This window comes from Eurosta solidaginis, chromosome 2, assembly GCF_040869045.1.
Source record: "Eurosta solidaginis isolate ZX-2024a chromosome 2, ASM4086904v1, whole genome shotgun sequence".
Lineage (NCBI taxonomy): Eukaryota > Metazoa > Arthropoda > Insecta > Diptera > Tephritidae > Eurosta > Eurosta solidaginis.
Genome location: NC_090320.1, coordinates 299,864,384 through 299,888,105, shown reverse-complemented (window position 1 = coordinate 299,888,105; position 23,722 = coordinate 299,864,384). Strand labels below are relative to the sequence as shown.

General features: G+C 37.2%; 3 protein-coding genes across 3 annotated transcripts in view; 1 reads left to right on the top strand and 2 right to left on the bottom strand.

Annotated features, from left to right (window-relative positions):
• The window catches only part of Cdc14 (cell division cycle protein 14), a 65,443-nt gene extending 55,794 nt beyond the window's left edge, over positions 1 to 9,649 (top strand). The window contains exon 9 of the mRNA XM_067768763.1: positions 43 to 9,649. Coding sequence (XP_067624864.1) covers positions 43 to 602 — 560 coding nt within the window. The 3' untranslated portion in view covers positions 603 to 9,649. The remainder of the gene's footprint in view (positions 1 to 42) is intronic.
• Wdr59 (WD repeat domain 59) lies at positions 9,357 to 16,324 on the bottom strand. Its single transcript, XM_067768765.1, has 10 exons — positions 15,712 to 16,324; positions 15,436 to 15,646; positions 14,850 to 14,982; positions 14,619 to 14,769; positions 13,766 to 13,939; positions 13,234 to 13,683; positions 12,967 to 13,158; positions 11,836 to 12,879; positions 11,547 to 11,768; positions 9,357 to 11,493 (listed from the first exon to the last, which is right to left on the bottom strand). Exons 1-10 carry the CDS (start codon positions 16,015 to 16,017, stop codon positions 11,416 to 11,418), a joined length of 2,961 nt encoding a protein of 986 aa, XP_067624866.1. The 5' UTR covers positions 16,018 to 16,324; the 3' UTR covers positions 9,357 to 11,415.
• A 2,944-nt stretch (positions 16,325 to 19,268) lies between these two features.
• Positions 19,269 to 23,235, bottom strand: LOC137241299 (plasma membrane calcium-transporting ATPase 3-like). The gene has a single exon (XM_067768764.1). The coding sequence runs from the start codon at positions 22,926 to 22,928 to the stop codon at positions 19,503 to 19,505; it is 3,426 nt and encodes a 1,141-aa protein (XP_067624865.1). The 5' UTR covers positions 22,929 to 23,235; the 3' UTR covers positions 19,269 to 19,502.
• Positions 23,236 to 23,722: the final 487 nt, after the last annotated feature.

Sequence of the window (23,722 nt, the reverse complement as noted above, 5' to 3'; positions counted from 1 at the left end):
ATGTAGAATTAAATGAAAATTTTCGTTACACATCCCCTTTAGATACAAACCGGCTGACTAGCAACAACAAATGTGGGCGTGGCAGTTTCGACGCGGCGATATCTGCAGCAACAACAACAAGTATGCGCGCCTCACCAACTGGCATACCAACGGGTATTACCAAACGCAACAAACGTTCGCTTAGTAGCACAAGACTTGGGAAGGACAAATGCGATGAATATAATACAAAGTTGTTGCGGAAAGCAACCGGTAATAACAACAACAATGTAGTGGTACAGAGTGCCAGTGATAGCAGAAATAACAATGCAAGCAGCAACAACAATAGCATTGATATCAATCAGCGTAATGTTGCAGTTGATGCCGCTGTGGGGAGAAGCGCGTCTAATATTGGCGGTGGGATGAAATCAGCGCCAAACGCTGCAGGTGTTGGTAGCGGTTATCGTACGCGTCATCACATACCAAGCGCAAATAATACCATTCTTGAATCATCAACAGCTTCATCTGCATCATCAGCATCCACATCGGGTATACCAACGCCGACGGCGGCGACAACTGCACATGGTTTGTATATGCAACGCGGCAGTGGTGCGCGGCTGTATTAACGGTAGAGCGCGAGCGTGAGACAACATTGAAGTTGCGTAAAAAAATCAGTTACTGAATGCGAAACAAGTGATTTTTTAGCTTTTATAAGTATGTTTAATTTAGCGCTTGCATTTTGTTAGAAAATTATGATGCGCCTTCATTTAGTAACTAAAAACTTTATTTGGCACGTTTTTTTAAGAACCAAACAGAAGGAATACAACAATTAACCTCTCAAGCGCGGTATCCACATTATAAAGCTTCTATTACTCATACTTAGCATAGACTTGACTTGACTTAGCAAGCTAAGCTATTAATATATGTACTTTGCTTGGCACATACGATCTGCATTGTACTTGATTTTTTCTAAATTAAAAGAAAAACGCAAATAAACGTATTTTCTCTCAAATAAATGCCTACGTATTCGAGCAAACATTAAAATAAAGCTTTAAAGCGTAAATGGCATCCAAAAGTGCCGACACCACTAGTGCTGACACCACTATATACAAACACACACCAAATTGGCAATTTATACCATTTGGGCAATTTGTCATATAATAAATTGTAATAATAAATGGCCACCGTGGTGTGATGGTAGCGTGCTCCGCCTACCACACCGTATGCCCTGGGTTCGCACCCCGGGCAAAGCAACATCAAAATTTTAGAAATAAGGTTTTTAAATTAGAAGAAAATTTTTCTAAGCGGGGTCGCCCCTCGGCAGTGTTTGGCAAGCGCTCCGGGTGTATTTCTGCCATGAAAAGCTCTCAGTGAAAACACATCTGCCTTGCAGATGCCGTTCGGAGTCGGCTTAAAACATGTAGGTCCCGTCCGGCCAATTTGTAGGGAAAATCAAGAGGAGCACGACGCAAATTGGAAGAGAAGCTCGGCCTTAGATCTCTTCGGAGGTTATCGCGCCTTACATTTATTTTTTTTTTTTTTTATTTAAAAAAAAAATTGCGTAATAAATTGTTTCAAACTGCAAATGCAACCTTGTAAAGTGTTTATTGAGTAGATTTAAACGTCAGTTACGCATGGCTCAACTATATGGTTGGCTCATCTCATCAGCTGATTTTTTTTTTTCATTTCACTGGAGTATGGCTTGTCAAAAGAAGATTGCAAACTCAAAATGAAACCAAAGCATTGAACACATTTTCTTACAACACACACAAATTTCGAAGTTTTTTGTTTTCATTCCATTCCATTCGCACATTTCCATTCCACGCACATTTTGACAGTATGAACAAAAGTATGTTGTTACTGCAGAGATGAGCCAACCAGCTATCAAATTACTATTGTGTAAGCTAAATTGAGTTGTATGAACACCACTCAATTTAAATCGAAATTGTCTCAATTTATTTTTATGTTTGAACATAGTATAAGTGTTGGTAAAGCTCATTAAACAGAACCGTAAGTGACAGTTTTCAAGCATTGTTTACTATATAGTTTGGCAGCTTAAGTAGAGGTTATGTTGCGAATAGAGTGGAAGGCAGTGGACTAGGCAGTCGAATGTCATATAATGAAGGAATGGTGTTCGGAGATTTTTCAAAGTTAAAAAAAAAAATGATAAAAGCTTTAATATAAATAAAACTATTGTTTTAATAACAACAAAAACGCCATATATATTATGTATACATAAATTTGTAAGGATTATCTCACTTTAAAATTTGAATTAAATAATCTAAAGTTTTTTTTTTGAAACTGAGTCGAGAACTGTGCGTGTGAATGTGCGAATTTTTACCCATCAGCTGTTAGTTGCGCTACTTGGTAAAATTTACAATGTTTTCAAGTCTATGCTTACATGGGTAAAGGCTCCATTACTGATACTTAGCATAGACTTGACTTGGCTTGCGAACTGTCACTTACAGTTCTGTTAAATGAACATTGCATGTTACTGATTACTCAAAACTTAACTTGACTTAGAAGTCTGTTGAATTTTGATTTTCTATGTAAGTTCTAAGTGACGTTTACATTTTGAGATGCCATTTGTTTGATACCATTTCATTTTGACATTTTGTCATACAAATTGACATTTATTTAAAAATAAATTTCAACGCTGATTATGATGCCAGATTTTATGCGCGAAGTGGAGTATAATCGTGGCTAAGTTGCCAAGTTTACGCCAAGTCAAGTCAAGTCTATGCTAAGTATCAGTAACGGGGGCTTGACGGTTAAGAAAACGCTGAACAAAGAATACGTATATGTATACTTCTTATGTGAAAAATAATAGCAGCCAAGTAATTTTGACATTTCCTTCAACTCTCTGTTTTCTATAAACCCCTGTTGCAGTTGATGCCGCAGTGTCATTGATATAATTTCTCTTTGAAAAGGCGAAACAGAAAAACTTTTCCTCGCCGTTGACATAAGCTATCTTTACAAAAGCAAATTAATGTCGGAATTCGAGCTATTTTTATTTCCAAGTTTTCTATTCATATTATGATGGGATATTAAGATATTTTTTCCAATTAATTTTCAAAGTTCAAAAAAACGCGTTTTCCAATATGTTGCATATTTTGGAAATTAATGCTAGTAAATATCTCGTATCATAACATGAAATGAAAATTTGGAATTTAAAATCGCGCGACTTTTTATTCCAAGTTTTAAGCTGCGGCGCTTTTTATGGAGATTATAACGAATAAAAAGTTTTAAATTTGGCCAACTCATCGCCAGATATGGACTATCTTACAACTGCAACGCAATACACAGTTTTATTTCTCCTACTTTTTGCGTGGCAGTGTTTAATAGTCCCAATGCGAACATTAGTTCTCTCTCTCTCGAATTGACATTAGTTCTCTTTTGGATTTGGAATCAATGTAATTAACATTAGCCGTGTTTTTTTTTACATCTATAGACGTTTACGCTTAAACTTTATATGGACTGCTAAGCGTCAAACTTTAAATACACCTCTGAAATTGCTGCTCATAAAATTTGTACTACTAAATTTCAATACGCATTATACTCAGATGTAACTGAAATATGTGTCTATGTTTCATCTCTACACTAATTCTATACCCTGCAAAAATTGTTGTATTACGTGTTCCACTTTCTTCATGTTGGAGTACTCTAACAATACTCCTTTGCAATGCGTTTGCGGACCACCATCAGCCGATCATTGCTCGTTTTTTAACGACCGTGATCACGACCGTGATCACGACACGATGACGATCGAACAGAGTTGCCAAAAGTAAAATATTGCATACAAATAACTTATAATAAAATTTTACTATGGCAACTCTGATAAAATGCAACCGCGCACTGGTTTTATGTATACATACAAAAATATTAGTTTCTTTATTCACGCAAAAGCTAGGTAGGTAGGTTGAACTGGCCGGTCCATGAAGACCACACGCAAAAGCTAAATAACATAAGAATATTCGTAGTGAAAAATATAAAAGTTGTATTGCCCCTCTTCATTTACTTTCATTTCAAATTAAATTCACTCCGATAATTCTTTCCGACACAATTCCTCTTTAGTACTTTGGCATATGATCCTCTGTGGGTGCTCCATGGAGTACTACAGTGAAAGTACTTTGGAAAGTACTCTCACGTATGTACTCTATGGAATACTCACAAACAAAGCGAGAGTGGGATCACCTACTCCTCTCCTAGGACATCGCAATGTTAATTGGAGCACATTTTTTGTATGAATACAGATTAGTTTTGGAACACTCCTATACTCCCAAAGGAGTATTCCTTACATTATTTATGGTGTACTCGCGTTTTTTGAAGGGTACGTGTCCACTATTCATCGCAACTGATTCAGCTATATGTCATGCATTATGGCCACCAGAGGTTTGTGTCTCCGATTTTAGGTACACCCTGTTCTGTAGCCAGTTATTTAACCAATGCCGCTAGATTAGGAGACCCAAGCATTATCTAAGCGAGGATAAGCGTTTTTTACGCGCAAACGTCAACGTAAAAAAAACACGGCTATTAATTCTCTTTCAAAAGCGCATTAATGTCAATTGACGTTGGTTCCATTGACACTTATTACACGTCACCGTTATACAACTGCAATACTCAGCTCACAAGAAGCTGGCGAATGAAGAAGTGAAATTCAGAATATGTCCTAGTACCTACCTATCCATCGTCGTTTTTAAACTTTGTAATTTTTCTCTAATTGCATTATTAGTTTTTCGAAATTATTTAGCGCAAAATCTCTGTAATCACAGCCTCTAATGTGAGTTTGACGGTTGATGTCGACTGTTGCGATAAGCGGTTCTCTCATACTCGCTACATACGTATGCAAACGGAACACGTATGTATGTTACCATGGCGGAACGATGCAAGGTGGCAGCATGGTGACATACCTACATACATAAATAAGAATTCCATGTACTTTGTTTTTGTAAATTCGATGGACAAATGTCAAAATCGTAATGCGCCGGAAGTTGATGTATCAAATCAAATAAAAAAAAGGTTATAATCAGCTGTTCGATGCGGCCACCATGTCCGCCATGTATGTTACATATATGCCATTCACTTCCAAATAACGAAAGAGAAAATTGGCAACTGTTATTGTCTTATGTGACTGATGTCAACATCAGAGAAATTAATCAACTTATTTAAAGAGCAAAATCAGAATATTTCCAGTGCAATTAAAACTGCACTTCTTTCTCTTTATTATTTTGATAGATTTTACTAATTTTACTTACGCAATCTTATGCATGCCAGTAACATCGCCACAATCACGCAAAATTTTGCGTTTCTAAATATAAAGGAATTTCAGACTTGGCAATTGAAGTTTATTCCGCCTTGCTCACTCACATACAAAATTTCGCGAAGCACTACCATAACAATTCCCACTATACAAGAAAAATACTTGCTCACATATTTTGTGTCCTATTCATTTGTCAAATTGCAGTTTAAATGGTTCAACAGTACCAACGGGTGGGAAAAATCATTTCACTTGCAAAATGTGAAAGCACCCTTAACCAAAGCAAATGTCGCATTCTTCTTCTTATGCTTTGCTTGCAACAAAAGTTGGAAGTTGGCTTCTTTTTCATGTTGTTGTTGTTGCAGCGCTAAGGACACATTCCGAAAGTTGTGGGGAGTGTTATCGATATTGATGGTCCTTTGACGGATATAGATCCGGTACGTTCCGGTAACAAACACCATTAAGGTACTAGCCCGACCATCTAGGGAACAATTTAGTATGACCACATGGAAACTTCTAGGCCATTCCGCTCTCCTACCCCCTAGATCCATGAATAACTTGGGGCCGCCAGAGCCTCGGCTGCTAAAGAAACAGGTTGACAATTGGGTTGGAGAAGCTATAAATTACACTGGCAACCCCTTAAAAGGTTTGCGCTTCACAGCCCCTTGAATCAATTTGGTTGTTTAAATGCCTCTTACGAAAGGCATACCTGCTGCGGGTATATTCTAAGTCCCCTAACCCGTTGGGGAACTCTTTAATGTCAGATGCGCCAGTGTCGCTCGATCTTCCGTTCTCTATAAAAATATGTACAATATACTCATCATGCATAAGATTGCGTTAAATGCATCTATATATCAAACTGCTTATGTGACGAGGCTTTTAGCAATTGATTGAAGAATTCCCCAATTAGGAATTTGTTTCAGAAAGAGCCTTTCTTAGCTGTGTATTGAATTTATTTTTGTGTATTTTTTAGGAGCTTCACGAATTGACGTACTCTGTTGTGACACCTTAAGACAACCTACTTTATTTTAATATATATTGAGATAGAGCAATATTCAATCATTCGATGAGATATGTAGGTAGGCCGGGATATTGCCCACTTTCACCCGGTAGTTGATATGCCAAATTTATTTTTATTTTCGTCTTGGTTTATAAAAGTGACAAAAAACTAAGAAATAAAATGGTTTTTAGCGCAAGAAAAAGTTTTAAGTCAGTTGAGTGGAAAAGATCGGAAAGGCCCAGAATTCCAAAAAAAGCGGTCTCCATGGGCATCAGATAAAGATATTTGAAAATAAGCTGAAATTTTGAGATTTTTGGCTTACTCAATTTCAAAGTATATTTAGTAAATATTATTTATGTCCAAAACTAAAGCCAGCTTGATAAAATGAAGAGCTTAGTACCTTCGCACAGAAAGGATAAGAAAACGAAACAAAAGGTAAACGTCAAAAAGAAAGTAAACAAGATTACCGACCACCCTACTATCTCGACTGCTCATAATGCATTGATTCGGCAGCACCGTTGAAGTCAATATAGACATTCGATATTGGAGCAATGTCTGCGAAATTAATTGTATATGAGTTTATGAATAAAAGCTTGTTTTATAAAAATTGGTAATATAGTTTTATAATTCTACGGTAAATAGAAGTTAACACCCATGTACATTAGGATGGGCCTTAAAAATCAAACGACCAATTATTTTCAGTCACACCCTTAGAACGGTCAAAGGATATATAATAAATTTTGGTCCTGACAGCAAAATTTCGGGCAGCGTTTTTATCGCTACAACAACAACAATAAAGTGTTTTAACAATAGCGAAGTCTGAATTTTGATCCCTTTGAGATAATAAACATCTGCTATGGAGATCAAAATTTACCTGGCGATCGTTTTGATCTTCCTATTACCGTTTGAAGGGTGGAACTGAAAAAAAATCGTTCATTTGATTTGTTTAAGCACCACCCACAGCTGTAAGTAGTTTAAAAAAAAAAAAAAGTTATTGATTCTAGTTATAGTACATACGAGTATTTAACTTAAAGTACCTAAAGTCTAGACTCTAGATTTAACTTAATCAAAAATACGAAAAAATATTAAATGTTGTAATGCATGTAAAATATTTAAAATTATGAAAGTATTGTTAAGAATAAAGAAGAAATCATTCTTCAAAAAATATGTCCCTGTTCGTCCAGAAAATGCAGTACGAAAATCTCCGAATTAATTTTTTCTTTTGCTTTTTTTCTTTATTATACCCTATACTGAACGATAAACGATTTTCTTTCGGACGAAAAGCCACTTAAAAAGATTTCTACGAAAACTAAAAATTGAGGCGCGGTTGTGAGTTTAAACTTCGGAGCACACAGGCCGTAATAAAATCCTCAAATCTCTTGCCGGCCGCGCTTGGGGCAAAGACAAAGAAACGTTGGAATGCGACGCAATCTCAAGACGTAGGGCTAAGTTTTTAGGCTCACCATAACCAGAGCATCTCACATTCAATCCCTCGAGCCTAGAGAACTTAAAGGCTTTATCTACGAAGTCAGTTTGGATGAGGTGCAATAGTTGCAGAGCAATCCCCAATAAAATTATCTTAAGACTAAGGAGGTCGGTCTTTTCAGTTTTTTCACCTCGCAAAATTTGCCACAGTCACCAACCAAATACTCGGTGACCTCATTTTCAACGTGGACACGGGATGTCTTCTTATGACCCCAGAAGGCTGTGCATCCCAACAAACATCTGATTCCAGGAACTTAAGAAGTCATCTCTATAAGTACTATGAAGAAAGTCGACCCTCAAGAGACATCCGTCAAAATACTAATACACGGTGAACCCCGTTCCTTAAACTCGGCGTTGAGGCAAGCACCTTCTCCAGGGAGACGCGCGTCACTTTAGCTGAACTTCGATCTGGACACTGTAATAGGTTTAACTCTTACTTATCCAGAATCAACCCCTACGTACCCAATGTATGTCCCCACATGACACCAACCATCTTTTCAATTGTAATGTGGAACCAACGCCTCTAAAAATTTTTAAACACAAGCATAGATATACTTATTAGGGCTGGGACTATCCGCATATTCGAATATCCGGATATCCATATGGATATCCGTTGACACGGATAAAATCCGGACGTCATGGATATCCGATTATTATTCGTTTGTGAAACTATCCGGATATCCGGATTTATGAAGATCCGGTTATTAACCGTATTTTTGGATATCCAGTGAAAGCAACAAATTTATGTACCATATATGTTTATTTAACATTAATAGCAATAAATTCGTGGGGCATTTAAATCAATTAACAGCGTTTTTTCACAATAGGGGGACTCATGTAACCTTATAAATGCCTTATAAAGTGTGTAAACGTATAAATTTATCTAGTGCGTAAACGAGCTGTCAAATTTTGTATGAAAAATCATTTACACAGTTTGTATAAATTTACGCGCACATTTCATTGTGTAAACGCGGTAAACTCAAAGGAATGCAACCTTGCAGACATTATACCAGGCATTTTCATCAGAAATCTCCAACATCAGCAAGTAAAGGCGTTTTAATTTTGATTTTTCACTTAATCTTGGCATTTTTTAATTTGTATAACAATCAAAAAAATTTTTTTTGGCAATAATACAGCTGATAAACAATCAAGTTTATCATGAGTATTACTAGGTGCGTTCATATAACAGCGTGTATAAATGGATATAATTTTACACCTTATAAGTTTATATGCTTTCATGAGTCCCCCTAATATAAACAAATGGCACTGTTCTTATTTTCACTTGGTTGTAAAATTGTAGCTTTTTTAATTTTTGACGTTAATTTAACAATCTAAAAACATATTTTGTGAATAATTTTTCGATGTTTGCTTCGTTCAATTCTGATATGCAGATATTCAACTTTTATATTACAGTATCCGGACATACGGATATGCGGATTTTCCGTTTACGTATCCGGATAGGCGAACAGCGGATATCCGGATTTCCCATTTGTGAATCCGGATAGCCCTATCTTATGCTTAGCTATCCGGTTATTCGAATATCCGGTTTATCCGGATAGTTGAAAAATCCGGATGCAGTTCACAGCCCTAATTAATACATATGTACATATATACAACTTACAAATGCATTAAAGTACATTGTTATTTATGTATATTTGTTAGCTCCTTTATTAAGTTTGTTTCTCAATGAAGTTTAGTCAATGTATTGAATTTATAAACATAAAAAATTATGCAACAGCACTTAAACACCTTAACTCATATGCATAGATATGTATATATAATGTTAGTAATGTAATACGTACATACATAGATTCAAAAATAAAAAATTGCCTTAAAAATGTTGTACAAAAAACACTAATATTTGTCATTATCTATAAATATTAAGTAAATGAATAAAGAAATACAAAAAAAAAAACAATTAGCTAATACAATTGAAATATTTTCATTTATTCAAAACCTAGTTTGGTGGCAAAGTTAAAACACTTGGTATCTTTACCCCGATGGTACATTCTAAATGTGAGCACAATTGCTTTTAGTACTTATTTTAGGAATAAAAAACCCATTTGATACGCGTTATTGTTCGATATCGAAAGTTAACCACCCCAGATGAGTTTTCGCTGAGAAGCTTGTCATGGCAGAAGTACATTCGGCGTGTTTGCCAAACAGCTGCCGAGGGGCGACTCCGCCCACTCCTCTAGTGTGGTAGGCGAACACGTTAACACTACCACTTTCAAAACAAATGTTAAGATGCAGTCCATTGAATTGGTGCATGCTGAGATGTTCGAAAATTACTACCATCGGATGCTTAAAACAAAGAGTCTTTTGCCCCTATACTATCTTTTTATTAGGACTCTTTCTTGTATGCTTTAAAATATATTCTTGAAATGGAATTTTAAGTATATTTCAATTAAGCTATAAAGTTGAAACCTGACATAGATATTGTAACGAATTTTGGAAAATTGCGCTTATTTTCAACCTTCTGCTAACGTTCGAATCCCTAAACTGTTAAATAAATCACTCCAATATTCTGTATTGCAAAATGGTCTTTATTAGACTACTTTGGGGGTAGTACAATTATACTTCGCAATTAAACTTCACTTCGCAACTGATAGCGTGTTTAAATCAAACTGTTTACTGACTACTCAGCTTGCGCTGCTTTTATACTCTCCGTTGCTTCATTCGCATATTTCTACTAAAGTCTAGACGTTTCGCCTTCTAGAACTGCTGTATCTCCTGCTTGGTAATTGAGCTACATATGTGCGTGTGTATGTGTGAGTCAGAACTTCGACTGATGAATACATGGGTGTGTGAGAGATATCTCTTCACTTCGAGCTGCTGGTTATGTATGTGCATGCACTTCTCGTATGTGTGTAAATGATGATTAAATTGATGTGTTCACAAGAGTGGCAGCTTGCTTTATTGTTGTTGTGCCTTTATTTACTAAGAACATAGTGATGCTAAAATGCGCCACAATATATATATCAGGACCCGGGACAGTGCAACGTATGAAAAAAATAGATATATATATATATATATATATATCTAGCACGTTATATCGAATGAGTCCTGCGATCGGATTTAAAGTGACTTTCCCGTAATGTACATAGATACCTGAAACTTGGAGCATATGTGACAATTCAGTGACAATGCACTCTAAGAAATAAAATAATTCACTAAGTGGCGCATGCATAGATATATTTGGAAAATCTAATTTAAGGCAATATCGTTACATGCCAGAAACCCGAGACCTAGAATATAGTTCAAAACTAGGTGACAATGTTACAAAAAATTAACTAAATGGATCGTGTTATTTAGACTTGAGAGTACTCAGACAGGCTCAAACTGTTAAAATATTCTCAGTTTTTGTTTCTGAGCCTTGCTCTCTACTCCCGCACTGTGTGTTTCTGTGGTCTGAGAGAGAGAGAGGACTAAACGGAAATGCTCAAATTCGATATTTTTAATTTTGTGTGAACAATCGATATAAGAGGTTTATATGCATCGTTGTTTAGGCTTATATCTAAGACTTCCCTGACTCGAGTAATAAATATAGTTCTATATAGCAATTAGTTCAATTACTATGGGTAGATTTGCATTGATAGAGAATAATGTTACACATTCATGTTTCTGGCGAAAAATGTTAAATAATTTGTATCCCTTTAATATTTCAAAAAAAAATATATTTCAAACACAACGAAAGTCAATTCATTAGTTCTAATAATGCCGCCGTTTGTTTTAAACAATGACAACCACAACCGGATGCGCAAATGCTGTGCTTCTATAAATAATTATAAATTATGAAAAATGAAAAATAGAGAAATAATTACACACCTTAAACCACTGTATCATATGTGTCATATGGCCACCGTGACCACATGCAAGACAAGCATTAGCTGCACCTTTCACTGGTAAATTGCAGAGTTGGCAGAAAAGTACGGGACGTTGACATGTCGCGCATGAGGGCGTGCGTTTTAGTTTATTACAAGATGCGCATTCCGTAACGAATTCAACACCATGTGGCTGCGTTTGAGAAACCATTGTGTGCTTTAATATCTAAAATAAAAATAAATACATTTTTAGTTAGATATTTAAAAATGTCTTTTTTTTATATTTATTTTACCAGTGCACGCTTATTAAGCAATTGCCAGCCGAATAGTATATCTGCATAAACTTTTTTAAAGTGATCAAATAGCGGCATCTTTTTTCGCCTTATTAAGGAACACGAGTACGAATCTGAGTTGCAATGCTTCGAGTCAATCCAATCTAATGAATCTGACCAAGAATTACTACGTAATTGCTTTAAATGCACATTAATTGGCAAAGCATTGTTACATTTTGAATGTGACGCTTGATAATCGATTGGCAAAATAGTGCCATAAAGTGATGTGTTGGTGGTCAATTGATATAATTTTTTGTGTTGATAACCGCCTGCAGGTAATGTAGTCGGTGTTAGTTCACCGCTTAACTCGCCTGATGTTGATGAGGGACACTTGTGAAAGAGATATGCCAACATTACAGCGGTTTGTAAATCGCCAGCACTAGCAAAATGCATAATCAATGCTTCAAGTAAAAATTTCTTGAATGGATCCTTATAAAAGAGAGTTTCATATTTTATTTCATTTGGTATATTTGGTGTAGCTATTAATTCCGTGAGGGTCCATATTGGCACCAAATCATAACGACCATGCGTTTCACAAACTTGACGATTGTGACGACATGTTGCACGCAAATCACGTTTGTCCAATGAAAATTCCTTAGACATTTCACAATTGATATTCAATAGTTTACATGCTTCATAAATATGTACAATTGGTGTTGCTTGTGTTGGTTTTTGTAATGAACGGTTCTTTGCATGTTTGGAGTTCATACGATCTTGCAGATAAAAGGAAGCATTTGAATCGCGATGGGTATAAAGCACATTTCCCAACAAAACTCCACCACTTATAGCTGAAAAAGTACGCGGAGTTATATTTTGATGTCGTAACACTAAACGGTTCGAATTTGGTGCCTGGGCGAAGACAACTAAGAGGCCAATACCATTGAATTTAACGCCCGAAGTACGTGGATAGGGAATGCAGGCATCATGCAAAGCTCCACTTAAAGCACCTTCTAGACGAGGCGACTGTAAACGCAGCTGAGATTTATCTGCAACACCACCAACAGACTGTAATAAAAAAAAAAAAGAAATGATTTGTGTACTTGAACCTAAAGCCTTGTTATAAAAATACTTAAATCCAATATACAGACAAACCTTCTTCATGGCGGCTACCAAGGCACGCAAGCATTGCTCCAAACATGTACGCGATTTTTTAACACGCTGTAATGCATTCGTTTTCAGCGTCTTCAACAAAATTGTCGACAATTGCTCGTGAAGTGTTGTGCCCTCACAAAAGGTAAATTCCGGACCAATATTCGGACTTGGATACTCTGTTGGAAATATTGCCTATTTTTTTGGGAAAAAAAAACATAAAGGTAATTTTAGTTTAAACAGCAGTGCTAAATAAATTTAACACTTCACCTGCAGCACCACCACATGACCACCAGCTGAGATCTTAAAAATTGCATAACGCTTAATAGCATCGAGTATATCAACTTCCACATGCGGCATATTTCTATTTAATAATGAAAACTCATGATGCAACGAACATGTCGGCTGATCTGTTAATGAACGTGCTATATGTGCTTCCTCTTTGCGTATTGGCGGTGGCGGAGATCTGGATATAGTTGATATAACTAGACTATCCGAAGTTTCGGCTGGCAGCGATGCAGCTCCAGCTCTTGTCAAACTTAAATTAGGTTGGTGCATAGGCGTAGATTGTATGGGTAAAAATTTTGTGGGTGTATCTGCAAAAGACTCAGGTGTATCGCATATTTCATTGCTTTCAATATCGGGTTCGCAGAGCTTAAGCATCGTATCATCTATCTTCCAAATCCGTAAACTTCGATCACGAGACCATGTTACTAATTCCTGAAAAGAGGATTTGAAATTCAACGTTTATTGGCAAGTACTTAAGAAATGGTAATAGTTGTCTTTAGATTTAATTACTTACAATTTCTGAGGTATTTTCACGATCAGGGCGCCACTCAAAATCAAGTATAACATCGGTATGTCCAACAAAAGAGCATACAGGATCCATTTGTTTGCTGTTACTCCATAGTAGTAAACTATTTTCACCACGTCCTAAAGCCGGCACAACAATGCTCACCAAACCATTTCCAATAGGCTGAAATTGCACATAAATAATCTTTAAAGTGTTCAACAGTTTGGGGGTTATTGGATGCAGGCGGAAAGATTCCAGGCTAGGATAAAAGGCTAACAACCTTTGAAAACCTACGAAATAGCCTAGAAATCATCTCAAAAACTGCATTCGATTGATCTCAAAATTATCCTGAAAACAATCGCGAAATCGGACCTAAATGATCTTCAAGCACTATCAAGATGAACCAAAAATGCTGAAATCATCCCATTTTACTTCGCAAATGATTCAATTTTTAAAGTGATCACGAAATTAACCAAAAATAGTCTAGTTGTTCTAAAGATAGTTGCGAAGCTTTTTAAAAATGATCCCAATAAAAATAAAACCGACATTATTCCTAAAGTATTTCCGAATTGGTCTCGAAAACTATCGATTTGCTCCTTCAAACAAGGTTGATCGCTGAAATAAATAAATAATATAATTCACAGTTTTTACTGAACTAATTTCGAAATTATCCAAAGATAGCCCCGAATCGATCCCAATTTCATCCGAATATCTCAGCGAAATACCGAAGAGATCCCGAAAAGGGACAGGAAAGACATAGTATCTGCATAGTCAATACTATAGAATTCGAACCGAAGCCTGAAAATTCTGTGGCACTGCATGCTTCTTAGGAATGTAGGCATAAGACAAAAAAAGTACATACTGTATAACGCGCACGCCAAACTGGGGAAGACATTGTTATGATTTTTTCAGCACGTCGTGGATTATTTATATCAAAATACTTGACTGTGCCATCTTGACTCGCTGTAGCCAAACACGTTTCACGCAAATGACTCCAATTGATGCCATGTACCCTGTAAGCATTTTGAGTACATACATATGTGTAAGAGGAAATGTAATATATCCCACAGATATAAAAATCATGCCAAAATACCTATTTAAATGCGCAGTAATATAATGAACTGGACAAGAACCCTTACGCATGTCCCATATACGTAAATCACCATCATGTGCCGCTGCTAACAAATTACCTGAGACACGATTGAATCCAACTTGTGTAGCACCGGCTATCGAAATATTAATAAATTGTAGAAATGGTTTGAAAAATGTATGGTAAGAGTCTAGAACAGTGGTCGACAGCTAGTACACGTTCAAGAATATTGGGAGAGGTGTCAAACGACGCGTCAAGACGTATTAATAATGAAAAATGACCTAAAATTTTCCCTCCGAAACCGGGGATGGTATCCATAGTTTTTTTGCCCAGAACATCAAAATTAAATCCGTCAAAATCCTTTAGTATCAAAATTTTTTTCAGTGCACTAACCATATAAAAATTGCCAACTTTAACTGCAATATCTGCCGACAGAGAGAAAATGTGCCTCTTTTTTGGCCGCCTTCGGATTATTGTTGTCGAAGTCAACACCGTCTTTTAACGCCCCTCTCGATATTTTTGGACGCGTATTAGCAGTCCGCCCCTGTTCTAGACTTTTACCAAATAAATCACTTATATCACTACATACACATGCAGACTGCGCTCAATGACAATGTGGGCTTGCGTGGATCACGTAAATCCCATATATGTGAGAATGTATCAATTGAACAACTAACTAGTAGGTTACTATTCTTGCTGTGCCAATCAATATCAGTAACCATGCGTGTATGGCCGCGTAATGAATGATATTGCTGCATATCTGCAGCACCCAAAGTTACAACGTCAATATGTTCGCTAGTCTGAAAACAAAAATTGAGAGGATTAATATGGTATTACTCCATAAGAATGTACTAATTTAATTTACCGCTATAGCACAATATTCTTGCCTATTGGGTAATGTTGCAAACTCCGCTGCGGAGACTTCATATTTGGAATTGCGTTGAAATTCTCGTAATGTTCCGTCATCTTGTCCGAGACGTTTGAGCGCTAAATGACTTCGGCCAGCTAATAAAACCCATTGTCCAGTATAATCTACAGACATTGCGGTTGCTTGTAATTCACGATGTTCATAGCATTTATTGCTGTGTTGGACAATGTGAGCCTTTTCACGTTCTCGACCACCACGTATGCTGCTGTTCGCAGCATTAATCGAATCGGATGTTGGTGGCATATTCCAGTTGGTGAACGTATAAACAATTCAAAACTTGCGAAGCGTACAAAATGCACTGAATTTGACTTTATTTTGATAATTGAGGATTTTTTTTTTTTGATTTTGATACTCCTTGAGCGGAGTGAAGTGGCCAATTGTTTAAGCCTCTTAAACAGCCAGGTTGTCATGCGATTACTAATTAAGGATTAATTTAAGGTTTTATCAGCTGTCCTGTTATCAATATTTTAGTTAGAGTTGGTAAATATTTCCTTAAATATGATTTCGTCACTCTATTGGAAAAGTCACATATGATCTGCTACAGCTAAAGGCCGCGGCACAATGACTTTTTCAATTATATGTGTTTAACTCAAGCTTATGAATTCCAATAATATCGCCACAATATTCCAAGATGTTGCGTTTGTAAATATGAAGGATCTACAGGCGTAGCAATTGAAATTTATTACGGCTTGCCCATTCCCGAAGCACTGTTATAAACATTCTTGCTATACAACAAAAATACTTGCTAACATATTTTTTGTCGTATTCGATTGTTATAATGCAGTTTTTAGTTGCGAAAAATGTTAGAAAATTTACCAACCAGTCGGAAAAATAATTTCACTTGTAAAGGGTGCCAACACCCTTAGCCAAAGCAAATTCTTCTTCTTAAGATTTGCTTGCAACAAAATTTGGGAGTTGGCTACTTTTCAATATCAGATGGCGCCAGTGTCGCTCATTCTACCGTTCGCCATAAAAATACGTGCAATCTACTCATAATGCATAAGCATGTGTAAAACTCATCTATATGAAAAAAAACTGCTTATAGCTCTGACACATAAGCAGTTTTCATATAGATGAGTTTAACACAAGCTTATGCATTATGAGTGGATTGTACGTATTTTTATGGAGAACGGTAGAATGAGAGACACTGGCGCCATCTGATATTGAAAAGTAGTCAACTCCCCAATTTTGTTCCAAGCAAATCATAAGAAGAAGAATTTGACATTTGCTTTGGCTAAGGGTGTTGGCACCTGCAATATAACAATCGATTACGACACAAAATATGTTGGCAAGTATTTTTGTTGTATAGAAAGAATGTTTATAACAGTGCTTCGCGAAATTTTGTATGTGAATGGGCAAGGCGTAATAAACTTCAATTGCCAAGTCTGAAGTTCCTTCATAATTACAAACGCAACATCTTGGTTATTGTGGCGATGTTATTGGAATGCATAAGCTTGTGTTAAACGCATCTATATGAAAAATGTCGTTCTACCGTGGCATTTATGTGTCGGGGCTTTTAAATAGACTGCCAATTCTACGGCAACCCGGGAGGTATGAAGACATAAGAAAATCAGTCAGAATGGAATGTAAACAAAAAATCTGTGAATTGACGTGAGCAGGGGCCCTATTCAGTAACTATGAGTTTTGAAATGTACATTTTCCTTTCATACAAATTATATGCAGAAAAAGTGTACATTTTTAAAATCACAATTTACTGAATAGGGCACCTGAACATTAACATTAATAAATCCGCTGACAGCAATGACGTAATGGTAAGAGATACCATGCCATAAGGATTCAAGGGGTTGATAAGCGCAATACAAAGCTTTATAGCTTCAAAACTTCCGCAACCCAATTTGCAACCTCACCTACGAGGGGGGAATCATGTTACAAATGTGAATGTATCATAAACATATTTAGCAGGCGAGGCTCTGGCGACCCCAAGTTCCTCATGGAACTAATGCGGCAGTTACCCACCGACGTGTGCCGTACGTAAGGACGTTTGTCGTACGAAGCACGTTTGACCGAACTCTCAAGCCCGTAGGATTCAATGTGTGCGTCTGTGTACATGTACATAACATATTTGTGTGTGTATTGTTTACAGATAAGCACTGTTGCCATTGACCATTTTGCATGTATGCTTATGGAAACATCAACTTTTTCCAATTTAATTTTTGATATTGTAAAAGGCCGGAATACATATTAAATAAGTATAAATAGATTACATATTTATAGTCAGCACTTTTACGTAATTATTTCGAATTATTTTCACAATTTTTCAAACTTTAATTAAGTGTTTTTGCATAAAATTGCAAACGGTCAAAAATTAGCGCAAAAAAGTTTACTAGGCAACTCTGTCTAGTGAGAGAGCGATCAGCTGACACGTTCTTACGGAAAAAATCAAAATTGTTTTGATTTCTACGTTCCGGGCTACGTACGTACGGGCGTTGCACGTTGGTGAGTTTTCGTTTACATTGCACACTCATAAGATAGGTCGTGTCAGCTGACACGTTTTAGGTACGTACGTTCGTGAGTAACTGCCGCATAATAACTGCCGCATGAGGGTTGGGGAGGGGGCATTATGGCCAGAAGGTTTAATGTGGTCATATAAATTATTCCCGAGATGGTCGGGCTAGTACCTTTATTGTGCTTTGTTACCGGAACGTACCGGTTATATATTCGGCAAAGGACCATCAACATCGATAACACTCCTTCGGGGAGTTTCTTATCGTTAATACAACAATAAGACCAACATACCATGCCATACTCCTTCTAAAACTTAAACGAATATGCCTGATTGGGTAGAAATTTATTTTGTTATGAGCTGAATTGAACCCCGTAGCTCAGCGGTTTAATGACCCATATATGTATACGCCGTTGGGTCTCATAAGAGCTCGACAGGATAAAGAACTTCCAACTGCCCCGAGCGATGAGTAAGAATTTGAAAGCGAAGGTAGCGGAAAAGCAATGAGCTCGGCAAGTGAGACCGAACAGAGAAGACGAGTGTATTAGGGTGCGAAAGTCTCCTCACAGTAAAAGGTAGTATTAATAATTGTCTAGCGCTTAGGAGCCGTGGTCGACACAACTGCTTGCCATGGGCCCGCAGGTCCGTAGAAGCTAGTCATAGGCAGTTTCCTAGTAGAAACTTGGCCACAAGAAACCTTCGGCAGTGAAACCGTGGATAGCGTTCAAAAATTTCGCTATCTTGGCAAGCCTCCAACATCAACTTACCAACAAGCGGCGACGTTGTGGATAGAGCGCCCATCCCTATGACATCAAGGGTCACAGATATCCATAATGGGTTGTTGACACGTGACATGGGTGGAAGACACGCTGCTGCTCCTGCAGCATCGAAACTCATGATTCAAATACAAAGAATTTACAGGGACTACGCATATTTCCATCTGATAATGAATGTTCTGCAGCGTGGACACAAGGTATTTATCTACGTCATAGGCGTAGAAGTCCTAACGAATTATTCGAATAAAACACAATTCTTTGTTTATTATAAAAGGATCGATCAAATCGAATCAAATCCAGCTCTAGGCGATAGTGTTTGATACATTTTTATTTAAGTATTTAATCACAAATTAATATTATTAACAGATAAATTCGAAGGCCATCGAGCACGATTTCCATATAGAAAACTCAATAAAGTTAAATAGATGATATAAAAAATATTGTTCGTTTTATTGATATCTCTTCTTGCGCGTTGTCGCTATCATACTCTATTTTTTATTTAAATATTGTGATTGCTGTGGACTAAGCAGGTTAGCATTGTAGAGCGGATTGCTGGGATACGGGCTGTTTTGACTACGCAAGCTATGCACCGAACGGCGTTCATTCATATCTTCCAATGTTGAGCGGAATGCACGTACAACTCGTAATTGAGTTTGCAGTCTAGTTAATCCTCTTATCCAGAGAATTTGAGCAGCGCGTGGCTTTTTATTGGAATCCATTGAACTGAGTTCTTCTCCCAATTGCATAGCATCAGTATATTCTTCAGGTTGTCCACGGCCCCATGATAAAATTTTGGGTAGTTTTCTAGTAGGCACCGAAGTAATTATTTGTCCCCATACTAACGTACCAATACCGAAGAAAATGCACCACAACCATTGGTCAAGAGATAATGCTTTAGTAAAAAATGCCGCTTTTCCATACTGAATGATCAACACCTGGGAAATCATTGTAAAAATCCATATGGTGTAAAATATGGGATTTGTAAACAAACCTTCTAATACGTTTCTTTGACCATGTATTTTTCTGGCATTAATCTCGTTAAACATCGTCATCATAACGAATGTATTAAAAATTATAGTAAAGTGTTGTGTTGGGCCTGCACCAAGATCTTGCCCACGACCTGACTCAATATCAAGTAACGCATCACCAACAAATAACAGACCGAAGATTATAAATAGTTGATATATACCTTGACCCAAAATATTTTTCATCATTGTACGAGATATTAACGGTTTGGTGCGGCCATATGGCTTTCGCAATAACAAGTCAGGTGTGGGCATCTCAGTAGCTAAAGCTAACGATGCGAGTGTATCCATAATAAGATTCACCCACAACATTTGCACAGCCTTGAGTGGGGAATCTTGTACAGCGCAGGCGCCAATAAATGCTACAATTACAGCAACTACATTAACAGTCAGCTGAAACTGCAAAAATTTGGCAATTGAATCATAGACGTTACGTCCCCACATGACTGCCTTTACAATGCTACTGAAATTATCATCTGTTAATATAATATCGGATGCTTCTTTAGCTACGTCCGTGCCTGCGATACCCATAGCAAAGCCAACGTCCGCTTTCTTTAAAGCGGGTCCATCGTTTGTACCGTCACCAGTTACAGCAACTACTTCGCGGTTTTCGCTTACTTTACTATCAATAATACCTTTCACAAGGGTATATTTATCGGTAGGTGATGATCTGGCTAAAACCCGTAGCTTTGGCCACACTTTGTCAAGCAAGTGTTGCTGTACATCTCCGTTACTGTCCCTGATACGCCGGTTGAACTCTTTCCCCTCTAGTATAAGGAAATCTTCATTTGGCCTGAGTATTCCGCATTTGGTTGCTATTGAACGCGCAGTATTAATATTATCGCCAGTTACCATACGTACAGTAATGCCAGCACGTTGACATTTACGTATTGCATCAGGAACTTCGGGACGAACAGGATCTTCAATACCTACTACACACAGACAGGTTAAATTTGACATAATACTTTCTTCATCATCCCAGTTTGGTTCGCCATCAATTGGGACTTCACTGATTGCCGCTTTGCCGGGTACAAAATCACGATAAGCAACAGATATAGTACGCAAACCATCGCAAGCCATTGGCTCTATAACTTCCCTAATGAGACGTTCTTGCATATCCGCCGTGAATTTCTCTAATGAACCATCGTGACCATAAATAAAGGAGCACTTTTTAAGCATAATTTCTGATGCGCCTTTGGCGAACAGACGGTACCCACCATTTGGTCTTGGTATAACTGTTCCCATACTTTTGCGCACTGAGTTGAATGTATATACGCGTGTAAATTTATCCTCAGTAATCTGGTCACGTATAGATTGATATTTAACTCCTAATGCTTCTACAAAACCAAGTAAAGCACATTCTGTTTTGTTACCAACTTGTATAGGCAAATCACCAGGGTTATGACCAGGCATTATGTTAGAGGTGTAAGCTGAATTTACTGAAATACCCAAAGTTATCATATCACCTACATGCTGTGGTATATCATTTAATGTTGGCAGTACTTTGCATAATTTTTCGCAGATGTAAGATTGTACGACTGTCATACGATTTGTTGTAAGCGTTCCAGTCTTATCTGAACAGATGGAAGTGGCATTCCCCATCGTTTCACAAGCATCTAAATGTCTCACTAAATTATTATCCTTCATCATTTTCTTGACCGAATATGCTAAAGACAGTGTTACTGCTAATGGTAAACCTTCGGGCACGGCTACTACCAAAACAGTCACACCAATAATTAGGTGTTTTACTAAATTATTAGCATAAATATTCTTCCATGGTTTCTCCTCGATAACAAAAGTTTTCACGCAAAACTGTATTACCAATATAATGACAGTTAATAGAGCAATTGTAGATCCAGCATAACCAATTTGTATAGCTAATTTAGTCAATTTGGCTTGAAGCACAGACTTTTCTTTTTTATGGCTAGGTTCCTCTGCTGATGTAGTTTGTTGGACGTGATTACCATCTGATTCTACCTTGATGCTATCTGTTGGGGGTGACATACGCATATTATTTACTGTAACATTGCCTTCTGTACCTTTTTTCCGTTTTTTCTTCTCCGCCTCCTGTTCAACATCGGCAGCGCCCAGCAATGTGAATATTATACCTGCTTGCGAATTTACACCAACAGCCGTGACTACCATTTTTCCACTGCCCTCCATAACATGCGTACCCGAAAGTACCATGGGATCCACATCAATACCCTTCTTAACATGATCTGACTCACCAGTTAATGATGACTCATCAACCTTTAAGTCATTGCTTTGTATAAGTATGCCGTCAGCGGGCAATAGATCACCATATTTTACTTGTGCAATATCGCCAACTACTATTTCACCGACAGATATTTGACGCACTTCTCCACCACGTATAACTGAAAATTTGTGCTCTCCTTCTATGCGATTTTGCAAGCCTCGAAATTGTCGTTCTTTTGAATAATCATTGAATGCTGTTACAAAGACTACAACAATAACCGAGATAAGTATAGCTAATCCTTCTATCCAGCCATGGTGATCCCCTTCTTCTTGTAGCACATCAGCATCTTCATCCTCTGGTTTGTAAAATGATAAACCGAGTGAAACTAGTGCAGCAACTTCCAATATAATAAGAGTGACATCTTGAAGCGCTTCCCAAACCAAAGTGAAAAAAGTTTTTGGTGGCTTGGGTGGTATAATGTTTGAACCAAATGTTTCTCGTCTATGTTCAATATCAGCACTCGAACCTCGTAAGCCATCATTTACAGATGTATACAATTTGTCGCACAATACAGACACCCCACCAAATTCGCTTAGCTTACCCACACCTTCTCTGCCGCGGTGCTCCATGAGCTCACGTAGTTGCTTAAGAGAAATTCCATATTGCGCCGGTCTTCCATCTATTGTGGCCATTGGTGAAAGAGAAGTTTTTTGGCCACTATGGAATGTGCTAAAAATTCAAAAATAAGTTCGACACGTCGAGGAAAATTTGTAGCGATGCGTGCAAGTTTTTGGGGGGATGTGCTTATGAATACTGAAACTTTTTCGTTATAATAAATTTATATAATTATCTATGATATGCTTTGTTGGTACCTGTGCATGGTACATACACTTTAAACACTCTTTAATTGTCTTTTATCTCCACTTATTATCAGTTTATTTGATCATATTATCTTACCACTGCAGTGAACAAGAGTATTGTTTTTCCAAAGTAGGAATGCAAAAGATGCATCGATGTATCTAAAACATCGATAGCCCCGCAAACTTAAATTCCGATGACTTCCAATGATATTTAAAAAGTGTGTATCGAATTTTTTGCTACTTTGCTTGTATTACATTCCCTTCAACAAACGCGAGTACTCCATAAATAATGTAAGGAATACTCCTTTGTGAGTATAGGAGTGTTCCAAAACTAATCTGTATTCATACAAAAAATGTGCTTCAATTAATATTGCGATGTCCTAGGAGAGGAGTAGGTGATCCCACTCTCGCTTTGTTTGTGAGTATTCCATAGAGACATACGTGAGAGTACTTACCAAAGTACTTTCACTGTAGTACTCCATGGAGCACCCACAGAGGATCATATGCCAAAGTACTAAAGAGGAATTGTATCGGAAAGAATTATCGGAGTGAATTTAATTTAAAATGAAAGTAAATGAAGAGAGGCAATACAACTTTTATATTTTTTACTACGAATATTCTTATGT

Bases quoted from the DNA above. Each gene is read 5' to 3' on its own strand.
- Wdr59 (XM_067768765.1), bottom strand. From the start codon at position 16,017: ATGCCACCAACATCCGATTCGATTAATGCTGCGAACAGCAGCATACGT. The intron at 12,880-12,966 runs GTTTGTCTGTAT...TTTTTATTACAG, and splicing joins TGGTAGCCGCCATGAAGAAG to TCTGTTGGTGGTGTTGCAGA. The intron at 11,769-11,835 runs GTAAAATAAATA...TTTTTATTTTAG, and splicing joins TGCTTAATAAGCGTGCACTG to ATATTAAAGCACACAATGGT.
- LOC137241299 (XM_067768764.1), bottom strand. From the start codon at position 22,928: ATGGCCACAATAGATGGAAGACCGGCGCAATATGGAATTTCTCTTAAG.